Genomic DNA, 15,065 nt, shown 5'->3' with positions numbered 1-15,065 from the left:
GTACCCATATCTTGGATGTATGATACTCAACTTTATAAAAATATAGGGGTGGTGCTACTGTTCTATTAAAACCTATTTTTCATTTTATCTTCTTTATTTCTTTATAAGCTTATCAGCTACATATCTGTGTTTTGTTACTTGAGTGAGTTCTTCAGAATTTATAGCATACATTTTTAACTTTCTACTATCTACCTCTAAGTGATATTATACCACTTCGTGTACGTAAGAATCTTACAATGGCATATCCTCAATTTTTCCCTCCAGGGCCTTGGAATATAGTTGTTATGCATCTTATTTTGATGTTTTATAATCATACCACATTATTACTTTTTCTTTAATCAATAATCTTATAATGATTTAAATAATAAAAATGTATTTACCCATTAAAAATACTAATTTTTAAAAAATTTTGACCATTGATATATATAAATGCTTTTGCAACTCTGTAAAAAAAAAAAAAATACAGATTTAGGCCGGATGTGGTGGCTCATGCCTGTAATCCCAGCACTTTGGGAGGCTGAGGCGGGCGAATCACAAGGTCAGGAGTTCAAGACCAGCCTGGCCAATATGGTGAAATCCCGTCTCTACTAAAAATACAAAAATTATCAGGGTGTGGTGACATGTGCCTGTATTCCCAGCTATTCTGGAGGCTGAGGCAGAAGTATTGCTTCAATCTAGGAGATGGAAGTTGCAGTGAGCCAAGATCATGCCGCTGCACCCCAGCCTGGGTGACAGAGGGAGACTCTATCTCAAAAACAAAAAACAAAAAAAGCAGATTTAATGTCTCTCTTCTTCATTGCCCATCCTTAAGACATTCTTTAGAGGTTCACTCAAGCTAACACAAAATCTGCCTTAATAGCAGAAATCTAATAAGAACTATGGTCACTTTAAATATGTGGTATTATTTGCTACTCAGTGTTTTATGAGGCAGTTACATAGATCCACCATTCCTGTCATACAACAGAAGTACCTGAGGTATGTGACTGAGCAAAGTGGCTTTCCCCTCTCCTATGCACATCTCTTATCCTCTCTCTCAAGGTTTAAGTTGCCCCTTCTTTTTTTTATCTCATTCATTTCTATAACAAGCCAGCTATTATACATGTATATACCTACATACATGTATATAGTAAGTGTGCATGTATAAACACACACACACATAAATATACATATAATCTGCTGCCTTCATGAGAGGAAATTCTATTATTATAATTGAACATGGTGAGGTGGGAAGAACAGAGAAAAATAACTTATTGAGTGCCTACTATGTATAAGGCACTATACTAGGTGTTGAGGATACAAAAGAGTAGGACAAATATAGCTCCTGCCCCCATGAAGCTTACAGTTTATATATACAGAGAGAGAATAAACTAGTAAATCAAGAAAATAATTACACATGTGAACAGTACTGGGATGCAAACAAATAAGGTACATCACTAGGAAATAGACATCACTAGGAAAACACTGGCTACTTCAGCTGGGAATACACATCACTAGGAAAACATGGGCTACTTCAGCTGAGATGGCAGCAGAAGGCCTTTTCAAGGAAAACCCAATTGAAGTCTGACCCTGAAGAATGAGTAGGTCTCAGAAAAATGAGTAGTGGAAGGAAGAGTGTTTGGGGGAGAGGTAAAACAAATCCCTCGAGGCGGGAGAGAGGCTGGCCTGTTGTAAGAACCATCAAAACGCCAGTGTAATAGATGAGTGCCTAAAGAAGGGGCAGGAGAGGTAAGCGGACCAAAGGAACTAGGGGAATATGAGTTGTAATGTGTTTTTTCTGTCTCTAGGGTCATGAAGTATGTGTAGTAACAGTGCAGAGTTAGACCAGTGGGTAGCTGCTGCACTTCCGTTTTGGCAGCAGGCAGCATCACTCTTAACAGTGCCCATCTGCTCTGTTTCTCCTCCTGGTTCCAAACATTTGTAATATGAATTAAAAGAACTAGGAGAGGCCGGGCACCATGTCTCATGCCTGTAATCCCAGCACTTTGGGAGGCTGAGACGGACAGATCACTTGAGGTCAGGGGTTGAAGAACAGCCTGGCCAACATGGTCAAACCCCATCTGAACTAAAAATACAAAATTAGCCAGCGGTGGTAGCAGGCACCTGGAGTTCCAGCTACTCAGGAGGCTGAGGCAGGAGAATAGACTGATCCTGGGAGGTAGAGGTTGCAGTGAGCCGAGATGGCACCACTGCACTCCAGCCTCCAGTCTGAGAGACAGAGACACTCTGTCAAAAAAAAAAAAAAAAAAAAAAAAAAAAGAACTGGGAGATAAAATGCCTAGCTACTGATAAGAACAAAGCTAACAAGATGGCATGACCTTGGCTCTACCCACTTTAATGTGCAGAGAGGTAGTCTGATGTGTTAGGAAGTAAAGACACTTGTCCAAGTATGCCCTGATAGGAAGTAACCTAACTAAGGCTTTTATCCAGATGAATTTGATGCTGTTAGGGTATTCAACCATATTTTACTGTCACTCATGGGGTATATTCATGATTAAAAGTAAGTATCAAGTAAAATGAGGGCAAATCTCATTTATGTTACATGTCACATTTCCTTGCTTTCAAATGTGGTATTATTTATTCATCCCACAAATTTTTATTGAGCACCTCCTGAGTGTTCAGCACTGCAGTAGTTGCTGAAAATGATCTGTGCATGAGATTGGCAAGGTAAATCAGTAACGCTTAAAGTTAAAATACTAATAATGATGATATATACCATTTTGATAAACATTATAAAAGGATACTACAAATATAAAATACTCTTAAAATCAATTACTGGTCATCTAGGCTATCATTTGGACTCTGATTTGGCATAAGCACTTTTAAAAGACAAAAGTTCGAATGGAAGAGAATCCTGAAGAGTTCAAAAATATATATGATATTGGTTCCTGGCATAACTATCAATAATATCATTTGCACAGCTACCACTGGAAAAAATCTAATTAAATGAGAAATAAAATGATTGTTAGTAATCTTAAAGTTTTCCTAAGCCTCCTAGGATATAACTTTTATAACTCCACCCACCAGCTAGTATCTGAAAGTCAACAAATGCAAAAAAGATTTAAGTATTTTCTCTAAGTATTAATATTAAATCGGTTTTAGTTTCCTGAAACCCCAAGTTCCAACTAGGAGCTACTTCTTTATCTTCATACCAGTTTAAACTTCATCATCACACTAGATTGAAATTTCCCATTTACTATTCTAATCGCTTTCTATACCATATGCTCCATGACAACATTGACCATATGCTTCTGTACACAGGTGAATTATTGGAGCTTTGTGCAATCGTGGGCACACTGTAGATGTTCAATAGGTATTTCTAGAAGAAGTATAAGAGCCCACCACTACATGTGGTGGATTATGTCAAGGAACCTAACACACACAAGAGCAAAGGGCACCGCAAGGTCATGGTGCCTCTCATGTACTCACATGCCCAGAAAGTAGCAAACAGAACTCTCAGCAAGTAACTGAGGCTAGACCTAAGTCTGCCTATTAAAGAAGGTCATTTTGATAAAAAAAAAAAATGTCAAGATGTGTAAGAAAACAAAATTACACTTCATTACTTTTTTTTTTTTTTTTTGGTCTGTATATCAGGGTGCAGATGAAGGAAGGTTTAAAGTGCCTGCAGTTTCCAATCAATGAAGTACATGCAGATTGTTAATCACTTCCCTGGCAGATTGTGCAGAAGTACTAGAAAATCATTAACATGAAGAGTTTGTGAATCAGAATGCTGATTCTTTGCATACAGATATTACATTTTCCACCCATTTCAACTGAACAGGCCTACAGAAAAGAACTTCATATAACACAGGTCCTCAATAAGTGTGAAGCAATAACATCTTTCCAAACAAATAAATATTTTATATTTTTGAGCATCCAAAGTTGACCTAAAATTGTTGAAAATACCACACATTATATTATCAGTTATTACCTCTCTGTCCCAGAGAAACATCTATTCAGAAAAGCCAAGCGAAACTGCTCATTTTCTGAGATATACTTTTATTGGGCAAATAGGAATTAATAAATTTTATTTTGTTGCAGCTTGACAAAATTGAAAAACTCCACACAGATATCCCTCTGTTTAAGGAGAAAAAAAAAAAAACTCAACTAGTTGACTAGAAAGAGAATTAATAAAAACTGGATTCTATTCTCCATTTGAATTACAGTGTAATTTTGCAGGCATATGCCCATAGGAAAATGTCTTTAACTGATGTAAATGAGTGCTTAAACTGTAAGAAAATCACCTCCCGGGTTCAAGTGATTCTCCAGCCTTGGCCTCCCAAGTAGCTGAGACTATATGCACCTGCCACCACACCCGGCTAATTTTTGTATTTTTGGTAGAGATGGGGATTCCCCATGTTGGCCAAGCTGGTCTCAAACTCCTTAACTCAGGTGCTCCACCCACCTTGGCCTCCCCAAGTGCTGAGATTACCAGTGACCAAAGTGCTGGGATTATGAGCCACCCTGCCCGGCTGAGAGTCTCTTAACTTTGCCACCAAATTATGTTCAATGAGTTGCTTTCTATTTTCATTAATACAACTAACTCATAATCAGATTATATCAGATTTACTCAGAATAAAAAGTTGCTGTACATTTGACTGAGGAAATTATTATAACTTTCTTTTTTGGAAGGGAACTGATGAACAAAAGTAGAGAAGTATGGATTTCTTTGCACGGGGCAGTTTTTGAATGGGTCACACAGTAACAGCCTCCCATCCCATTAGCAATCTTATTTCCTTTGAATGCCACATAACACCGCTATTCATAGTGTGAAGCAAAATGCCTTGTTTTCATTTCTGGGGCAATTTCAATGATCCTATCATCAGTGGCATACTCAATAACCATTTTCTGTCACCATGAAAGGGAATACTCTCCAGGCTGATATTAACAAAAGGTTATTCTAATTCTGCAGTGATCAAATACATAATTAAAGTTGTATTCTTAATTTTTAATTTCACCATATATTTCTCTAGGTTCAGAAAAGCCACAGGTTGAAATCAAGGTGAGGGGTTGGGGGAGAAAAGCCTCTATGAATCACTTCCATCGTGGAAGAGGCAGAATGAGGTAGAGTTGCTAGAATTTGAAGACTTTAAGAAGTTTACTTCAGATTCAATTATAACAGCTAAAACTTCTTATAAAGCGACTGCTGTATATTTTTTGTTTGTTTTAACCAGTTTTAACATCAATAAACTGGGAAGTTTTCAAAAGGACTATTAGAAAGAATCTCATACGTTATTTAAAGGAAGCCCTTGTGTCTCACCCATGCCAGTATTCCCAGAGGTCCTCATATTTATTAACACTGCTAAAGCACTGACTAGGTACCTGCCACTGTTCTAAGCACTTTCTATATATCAACCCATTTAATTGTCAATAACAACCCTATGTGACAAGTACTATTGTCATTCTCTCCATTTTACAGGTGAGGAAACTAAAGCATGAGAGTAATTTGCTAATGATCATGTACCCAGTAGGTAGCAAAGCTAGGATTCAACCTCAAGCTCTCTGGGCACCAAAATCCAGGCTCTTAACCACTATGTTATGCTGCCTCTGGCATTAAGAAATGATCATTAACATTTATGGGATGAGAAGAAGAAATGGAATAGTTTGGTAGTAAGAAAATTAAGAAGGCAACTTTGTCGGTCTTACAGTACACTTTGCCTTCTGCTAGAGTTCTTTTTCTACTGGGAATATTTATCAATTTTGCAGCTCTTTTCTGAATCCTGAGTCCCTCCTGGTTTGCTTCGTAAACATGGCCACATCTAGCTTCAATTTACTCCTGCTAGGATGAACCAACTAACAGGAGACCACAGGAGGCTTGGCGGTTGGTGTTTTTCTCAGTTCCCTAGAGCTAGAATCATTGTGCAGGTGCTAAGAGTAGAGCCCCTTTCAATGAGAATTTCAACCAGTATGTAAAATGCTTAGCACTCATTTAAAGTTAGACAATAACATTATTATTATTTAAAGCATCAATCACACCATCACTGCTCCTTAGTTCTTCTAAGAGCGAAACTCTGTCTCAAAAAAAAAAAAAAAAAAGAGATAATATAATAATATGTTCAAGGCAGAGGCATCTACCAAAACAGCATATTGCAGTAGGAACTTTTAAAAAATGCATTCTAAAGAAATATTTATAAAGTACTATATCTACATTTGTGTCAGGCACAGCACTGGGTATAATAATGAACATGACAGATACAGTTTCTCTCTTCGTAAAGCTTACAGTTGGAGAGACAGGTAAATAAGCAAGTAGAATACATTATTATATTTTCCATGATATAGAAAAATAGGATCTTAAGAGGCAAATACAAGGGGTACCTAGTCCAGGTATGGTGGACTAGGAAAGGCTTTCCAGAAGAATTAACTTCTGGATTGAAAACTGAACATTTAGCTAATCAAAGCAAATGGAGGCAGAGTTCCAGGCAGAAGGAACATCATGCACAAAAAAATGAACATGCAAGTATACAACAGTATCCAGGAACTAAAAGAGATCTATTATGGCTAAGGTTATAAATGCAAGAGGGGCAGAATGGCAATAGTAGAGGCTGAGGAGGGAAGCAGAAGTGATTTCACAAAATGATATGGTTCATTTTAAAGAGTTTGAATACAAGAGCAGTTGTAAGACAATAATCAATTTTAAGCAAAGGAGTGATGTGGTCAGTCACTGCTTAGAAATATCGTATCTGCAGCAAGGAGGATAGATGCAAAGGGGAGAATACCGAATGTGGGATGGGGAGGACAATTTAAGTTCATTTGCAATAGTATAGAAAAGCAATGCTCAGGGTCTAGGCCAGGCAGCATCAGCAGAGGTGGAAAGAAGAGGATGGACTTCAGTCAGATGAAGGAGAAGAGCCAATAGGACTTCCTATAGATTGGAGAAGGTGGGGAGAAGAAAGAATCGGGAATGTCACCGATGTTTTATTCATCCTTGGGTAACTGAGTGACTAGTGACCCCGTTTAGAGAAGAGGCTTGGAAAACACAAATGATAAGTTCAGTGGAGTTTCAGCACAGTTGAAGGAATCCAAAGATACTCAAATGTAAAATGAGAATAGCCAGAAGGCAAACTTTTCTACCCAAAATGATTCTCATAGTCAATAGGCCCACTGCACATCTTGGTAAGCTCACTGCACCTGAATGGTAATGACAAGAATCTAATGATAAGAATGGAAGTGCAATACTAGACCTTGAATGACTGGAGAGAAAACAAGGGGCCTCTTTGAATGCCTGCTTTGTCATCAGAATCAACTTGGAAAATGGAGAGAATACATCCAATTGCTATTGATTCAGATGATAAATATGTAAAAGCTAACAATATAAAGATGCCCTTACCTTGCCTCCATAACATATAGCATTTCAATCCACTAACACAAATTGTAAAATGGACTTGCCATCCCCTGTGAAGACTTCTTGTCAGAAATACTGAAAGTGAATCTGATTAAGCCTCTAAAATCTGGAGACTAGATCTAAGAAGCTTACCGAAAACAGAGGGATTGAGGAGGGTGTGTTAATAATATCATGGAGATCATAGAGATAAATAAGCAAAACCCAGAATGCAGGATATTCAACATGACAACTTCATTTCATGAAACAAATAAGGTGTAAAAAACGGAAGGAAGAAAGGGAGGGAGGGAGGGAGGGAGGGGAAGGGAGGGGAAGGAAAGAAGGAAAGAAAAACAGAAACAGAAGAGGGAAGAGAGCAAGAGAAAGAAAGAGAGGAATTAAGAGACTTAGGGACATTTTACTACTTTGTTGCATATAAATTATATGCAATATTTTTTAAATTATGAGAAAAAATAAAATTAGTAACCAAATACAATATAATATATAGATTTCATTTGCATCTTGATTGAAACAAACCAACTTAAAAACCATGAGTTCACGTCCTTTGTAGGGACATGGATGAACCTGGAAACCATCATTCTCAGCAAACTGACACAAGAGCAGAAAATCAAACACCGTATATTCTCGCTCATAGGCGGGTGTTGAACAATGAGAACACATGGACACAGGGAGGGGAGCACTACACACTGGGGTCCGTTGGGGGGAAATGGGAGAGGGGCGGGGGGGTGGGGAGGTGGGAAGAGATAGCATGGGGAGAAATGACACATACAGGTGAGGGGACGGAAGGCAGCAAAGCACACTGCCATGTGTGTACCTATGCAACAATCTTGCATGTTCATCACATGTACCCCAAAACCTAAAATGCAATAAAATAAATAAATAAATATTAAAAAAAAAGAATATTGTGAGGAAATCAGGAAAGTTTAAACACTGACTAGATATTTGATAATATTAAAGAATTATTGATTTTGTGTGTTACAATGGTATAACGTATAATATTTTATAATGATGTTATGTTGCTTTTAAAAGTCATTTATATTTTAGAAATAGATACTATAGTATTTTTGGATGAAGAAAATAATCAATGTCTGGGATTTGCTTCAAGTTTGTATCCAGCATTGACAGAGGGAAAGTAAGTAGGAATATGGATGAAACAAGATTGGTCTTGTAGTGATAAATGTAACTATTTGAGCTAGGTGATGGTTACACAAAAGTTCATGATGCCATTATCTCTACATTTGGATGCATTTGAAAATTTCTGTAATAAAAAAATTAACTGATTTGCGGAGAAATACAATACTTGAGAAAAGCCATAGCAAAGATGAAAGAAAAAGAGCAACAGTGAGTTGTGATGCAGAAACTGAGCATTCGTCTATCCATTTCTGGAGGACTTCTTTCTATACATGGACTGGCACTCCTCCTATGCGTAGTCACTCCTCTCCATGTTTTGTGTTTGGAGGTGTTCCAGATGGAGCTTTGTGGCATATTCACAGCTACTTCAATTTCTAATTTCTTTGATTAGATCCAACCTCATTAGGCTGTTAGAAACATTTGGTTTTCTCTTTCCAATCATGTATATATATAAATATATTAATGTATCAGGACACATAGAGGCAACCTCAGAGACCTCCCCTCTCCGCCCATACATTGATACATTTCTTGCTGCCAAATTCCTTCCCTGATGCCACAGACCCAGGAAAAAACTATTTTAATCTCCTCCTACAAGGGATTGGACTCAGGTAACAGCTCTTGCTTGGCATAGAAGTGAAAACAGTATAATAAAATACTTTACTAACATGCTTATATCACAGTTCTATTGAGCCCAATACTTAGTGCACAGCATCTTAAAGAAATAAGAAAAAAATATATCTGCTGTTTCTACCCTTTATTATCCAGTATCTGCCTGAGCATGTGTAAAAACTGACTTCATAATTGAAGGCTTATACTTAAACTGTGGTTTTTCATCAGAAATTAAGAAGCTTCAAATCTTAAGAACACTTTCTTCAGGGTAAAAGGATGCCTGATTCACACCTATTAAAAGTCCTCTTATGTACAAATACTCCTGGGGAAAGTAACATCATGCCGTGAAAGCATTCTAAGTATAATGACAGAGCAGAATTTTTCCTGACAAGCTTTGATTATGGCACGGGAGAAAGAACTGGAGAGCAGGAGTGACTCAAACGGAAGGAAAGAGGAGCAGCTAAGGTGAGACAACAGAAGGAAGTCAGAGAGAGAGATGTAGGTAGTGTAGGGACCAAATCTCGCATACCTTATGATTTTGGCTACTCTACTATCCCTGATGTTTCACTTTGAATGTGCCAATACGATATCTTCATGGACAATCAAAATTGAAATTATTACAGGTTGAGCATCCCTTACTCAAAATGCCTGAACCAAACATGTTTCAGATTCTGTATTTTTTCAGATTTTATAATATTTGCATATATGTAATGACATATCTTGGGGCTAAGGCTCAAGTCTGAACATAAAATTCATTTATGTTTTATATGCAAATTATACACATAGCCTGAATGTAATTGTATAAAATATGTTTAATAATTTGGGGCATGATACAAGATTTGTGTTGAGCACTTACATGTGGAATTTTCCACTTGTGGCATCATGCCAGTGCTCAAGAGGTTCTGGATTTGGAACCATTTTGGATTTTGGATTTTTGAATTAGGGATGCTCAACCTGTGCTGGTATCTTTCAAGTAGCCAGGAGAAAAAAAGCTAGAATCATTGTAGGATAGATCCATTTCCTCCTGTTTTCTTATGAAAGGATATGCTTTTATTGAAGCTTGTTAAAGTCAATCTTACGGAAATTATTCACAGTGGCCAAACCGTGTATTTCTCCCCAATACAAGATCACACAGCTGAATTTGAAGTGGGAGATGATTTCTTGTTCTACTTTTTTCCAACAGCCTATCTTAATCAATAATCCTGAATATATATCCTGCATCTAAAAGGTAATTTAGAGACTTCCATGGAAGCAACTCTAAATGTGAGGAAAAGAAGAGAAGAGAGGTTAAAATGCACTTACAAGCTGCAATTTGTTGAAAAGATGGTAAATCAGTGTGTTTCTATCTATAATTCACAGAAATCAGGGTGTATATTTTCAGGACAAGTGTCCTATGAATTAAACTCCCTATGTGTGGTCATGTTATCACAGTTTTATTAGAGACAAATGACTTTAAATTTTAGTGCTTTCAGGCATTTGGCTGAAATAACTCACTTATGAGTAGGCTTATGGAAATGTGCATAATTCTCTCCAACCGAGAACAATCTTCCCACTCTCTCGGGTGTCAGAAGATGGCTCTAGAAATAAAGGTTCATTTATTTCCATGCACCTGTCATTTGGTTCCTAAGTGATGTGAATTGTTATTGAGTATCTAGTTCAAAATCAGGACTTGTCTTTTCCAGATTACATAGTTCCCATTTTACTTAGAGGTGAATAAAGAAGGTATTTTCTGATATTTATAACATCGCCTTCCACATAATGCTTGAAAAGTAGTTATTCAGCCAGTTGGGTGGGAAAGAAAAAAAGAAACCTTCTTATTGTTTTAAATTAAAACAAAGGACATATATAAAATACTTTGCAAGGCAATCCCTAGAGTAGACATTTCTTTTCTGTGTTCTTGTATCACTCATATTAACTCTTTTAGTTTCAGATAAGTGAATCAAAATCCATAGCATTTCACCTGTATTTTGGTGTGTGAGCAACATAGACAAGTACATTTATTACCTGCCTCTTAAACACATACAAACACCTGTTGACTTTTTCATTGTTAATTGTTCTATACTAACAAAACACTTGCTCAAAACTACCTGACATTGACCATCAATTCTAGGTCCACATGAAAATTTAAACGAGGTAAGAATCTAACTTATTCATGATTGATAGGTAGATTTCGGTCCCCCAAATTTTCCTTGGATGACTCAGAAGAAAAATAGGCAAACAGGGAAACAAGAAGTCTCTCCCCATGATTATGAACCACCATGCAATGCACTAATTTCTTGCTGTTTATTTTTTACTGAGTTCTCGATCCACGCGAAGTGACTCTGCATTATTCCGGGGTTATTAAAAAAGACTGATTGCTTCGAGTTAATTCCTTTATATATATAGTGACAAACTCCTTAGATGTAAGGATCTACTCATATCCCCCTATATTTATCCCCCTAAGCCCAGGACGAACTTGAGTTCCTTTGTGAAAAGCATCTTTGCATGCAGCCAACTCATTGCTTTAGAGCATCTCCCATGGTTTTGGCCCATTAACCCGAGCACAACAGCTTGATGAATTAATGCTTATATAGGCACAGTTGGCAGCTTCTAATTAAATAATTATGGCTAAGCAGCTGCACGGAAGCTGTTATGCACCCTAGAAAGCCAGCTGTCAGTTTTATTGGTCCTAAGACAGAGGAAGAGTTAACATTTAGCTCTGGCTGTTGGGTACAGAGGGGAAGTATATCATTTGCAAGATGTATGCTGCTAGTATGAAGTTCCTGTGCATTTGTGCTAGCCTGTCCATGGAGAGATGGAGAACAAACTGTTCCACAGCAATCTCTCAGCAATTCAGCAAAGAAGGAAGCAAAGACACAGACAGGAGAATGGAGCCTGTTCAGAGCAATCTAAAGAGAAATAGTGTTGGACAGCCTTTGATGAACACAGAAATGCCACTGGTAGACAAATAAATATCAGTGTGTGGGTATCATTTATGTAAGCAAGTGGCTATAAATCCAATGTCATCTTTTTGGAGAGTATAACCAGTATGTTTTCATTTATTTGGGTGAAGCTTCTTATGATGCTATGTTTTCAAATATTCAAAATTGGAGTGCATGGTAAATACTACAAAGCTGCATTGAAACTATCTCTAAAATGTACTTCTCCAAAAAGTTTGGAGAAGATATTTGTTCTTCAGAATAACAGATAATGTCATATTCCTCTATAGAAATCTAAAAAGCTCTAATCTTATCTCTACGCTAGTGGGAAATTTACCAAAAAGAAGAAGACAGTGTCTGGCCACTAAGCTCTGGCATAAAGGAAGATACAGATTGTAGATAAAGGCCACAGATAGGGTTAATGAACCAAATGATATTTGTTATTGCACGTCAATATACTCCTGAGCTGATCACTGATTTCATTTTTCTCCACAGGTTGTTCTGGTTATGCAATACATGTGTTCTAACTTCTCAAAACCAAATGTGTGATAGCTTAGTAGAGAATGACTTGGCCTCCCATTAGCCTCTTCACCAAGGTTCCCAGCATCATTGCCAAGTGAATAAACATAACTAAGGGAAAAAAGCAGTCCAAGAAATTCAGTCCTACTTTTATGTTTAAAGAAATTTAGACATTTTAATCCCGAATTCTGGATTCATGTTAGAATACAAATAGAGGAAATCAAATTTTAACACTGGAAATATATTTCTTGTGGAATTTACTTCACCCAACTCCCGGGCCTGTTGAAAACTGGCAGTTAAAATCAAGTACCAAAGAGTGCAGGCTGATTTACTCCTTTCCTTTCAGAGATCAATGGCTCACAGTTTATAGTTTAGAATAATGTTATATCACAAAACGAGGAATCTGCAGGGTATCTTCATTTAAGCACATGAACTAACCTCTAATAACCCCTTATTTAAAATGCTTCAGTATCAATGTTTCATTTCCTCCCCCTCTGGTTTCCTTTTATGTCAGTAATTCTGTCACCTAAGCTATCTAAAGGTGTTTGTATGTGATTGACAATTCTCAAGGATCTTGTTCCTTTCAGATAGATCTTAAATGAAGTTCAGCTTAATTAAGTCTGCAGTACAACTCAAGTCTCAGTACAAAAAGCTACAGAATCAAACAGTAGATTTGTAAAACCCTTAAAAGCAAATTTTAAAACTGGGGGGAGCAGGGGGCGTTTCAGCAGTCTGCACTGCCATCTAGCCAAGACCACATTATTCATTGCAACATCCATTTGTGTTTTCAAAGCCCCTGATGAAAGCAAATCTTCAGCAACCAGCTTAACAGACCTCAAAGTCCAGCTAAATGAATAGACAGCAGTAATTCATCCACTGAGTATACTAAGCTCCTGTGGCCTGTTTAGCCAAAATGTAATCATCAACCTTATTTTCACAATTCAACATCTAGCAAAAAAAAAAAAAAAGATATATGTGTTTGTTTCCATTTTACATATTGCATATACCAACATCATTTTTATCTTGTGATTTTGGAGGCCTTTGAATATTCTGTGATCTCATTGGATAAAAGTTGCCTTAGGTTAGAGATGAGAGCTGAATTATAGCCTCTGACTCTCTAGCTATAACTCAAGACTTAAAAGAATTCCAAACCATGTTCCTTAGTTATAGACAGAAAACGCAGACCATATACATTTGTGAAGAGAATTGACACACCTTAAAAATTAAAAGAACCCTTTGTACTTACGGTAGAAGACATATTCAGTGTAGCTTGACCAGATCTTGTCATCTGTATATTGGTTGATGAAAGATGCTGTCACCGATGAGTTACAGGCCACCATGTGGAATCCACACTCTGACAACATATCAAAAGCCCTTTCCAGGTGCTTGAATTTGAGATAAAATCTGGAGGTGTATCTTTCTGGGGCTCGGTCAGGGTCTCTGCTTTCATTCAAAGTTTCTCCAAAGACTTCTTTTGCCAAGGAAATCCTTCCACAAACCAAAATCCGGGGAACTCTCCGAAACTTGGCATCTGCCTGTCCCTCTCTGCCCAAGGTGCAGGATCCTCTGTAACCCACAGTAATGAAACCCCACTTGCGGTCGGCAGGGAGCAGGGAGGAAGGGGGGCAGATTCTTGTGTCGCTTCCTTGGGAGGCATCTTCAAAGTCACTGTGGCAGAATTCATCTGGACTTTGCTTGATGTCATCAGGGGTTAGGAGTTTGACCAGGTCTGGGAGCTGGAAGTATTCAGCTTCCCTTTTCAGTCTTCCTTTTTCTGGAAAGTGATCAGGCAGGACCACCTGCCTGTCCCTGAGATAGTCCAGAATATAACGGAACAAGAATCCATCTCTGTCAATGAAAAACCTTCCCTTGGAGTCCTTGGCTAGATCGTTAGCCGTGTCTCTCTTTGGGGAAAACATTTTCCACAGGAGGGTATGAGGGATGCTTATCAATGTGGAATGGCGAGTAAAATAAACTTGACCCCCGACATTCAGCTCTACCACCTCAGGGAAGGAATTGGGAACTGCGACCCCTTGTTCTCGAGGATAATAACGACTACAGTTTCCACTCAGAGCCATTGTCCCTTTCTTCTGCTGCTGCTATTTTGATTTAAAGGTGCAATCCAATGGAGTCACAGCCTTATCCTTTGTATCAACTTGCAAGAAAGGGAAAAAGATGCTAACCTATTAAAAATGACCTCCTCTTATCCCAGTTTTTTCTCCCCCAAGAAAGCAAAATATATCAGAGTCCACAGGTGAAGTGATGCTGAAAAAGTAGTTTAAACCCTGGATGGTAGTGAGCTATTACTTCATAGAATATAATCAACTCATCTATATCCAATCTTCCATGAAGCTCACAGGCAAGGCGGGCCAAGTCCCCAGTTACTCAGATGTCCGTCTGAAGGAAAAGAGAAAAAAATATTTCCTCAAACCCAGAATGAGTCAGAAAAAGAGAGTCCTCTGGAGAGAGAGAGGGAGGGAGGGAAAAATAGAGGGAGGGAGAGAGAGATTATTTTACATAAGCAGCCCTGGAAGTACTGATCTCAGCCATTC

General features: G+C 37.9%; 1 protein-coding gene across 3 annotated transcripts in view; it reads right to left on the bottom strand.

The window, feature by feature from the left end:
* The window catches only part of KCTD16 (potassium channel tetramerization domain containing 16), a 303,314-nt gene that overhangs the window by 251,523 nt on the left and 36,726 nt on the right, over window positions 1-15,065 (bottom strand). For 2 of the 3 annotated variants that reach the window (XM_074381195.1, XM_003920556.4), the window contains one exon: window positions 13,760-14,910. In XM_074381195.1, coding sequence (XP_074237296.1) covers window positions 13,760-14,591 — 832 coding nt within the window. In that variant the 5' untranslated portion in view covers window positions 14,592-14,910. Of the gene's footprint in view, window positions 1-13,759; window positions 14,973-15,065 lie in introns of all 3 variants that reach the window. The other variant, XM_074381204.1, reaches the window with a different exon arrangement.

The sequence above is a fragment of the Saimiri boliviensis genome, chromosome 1 (genome assembly GCF_048565385.1).
Source record: "Saimiri boliviensis isolate mSaiBol1 chromosome 1, mSaiBol1.pri, whole genome shotgun sequence".
NCBI lineage: Eukaryota > Metazoa > Chordata > Mammalia > Primates > Cebidae > Saimiri > Saimiri boliviensis.
Note: the sequence above shows the minus strand (reverse complement) of the source record. Positions and strands in the feature narration are given on the sequence as shown.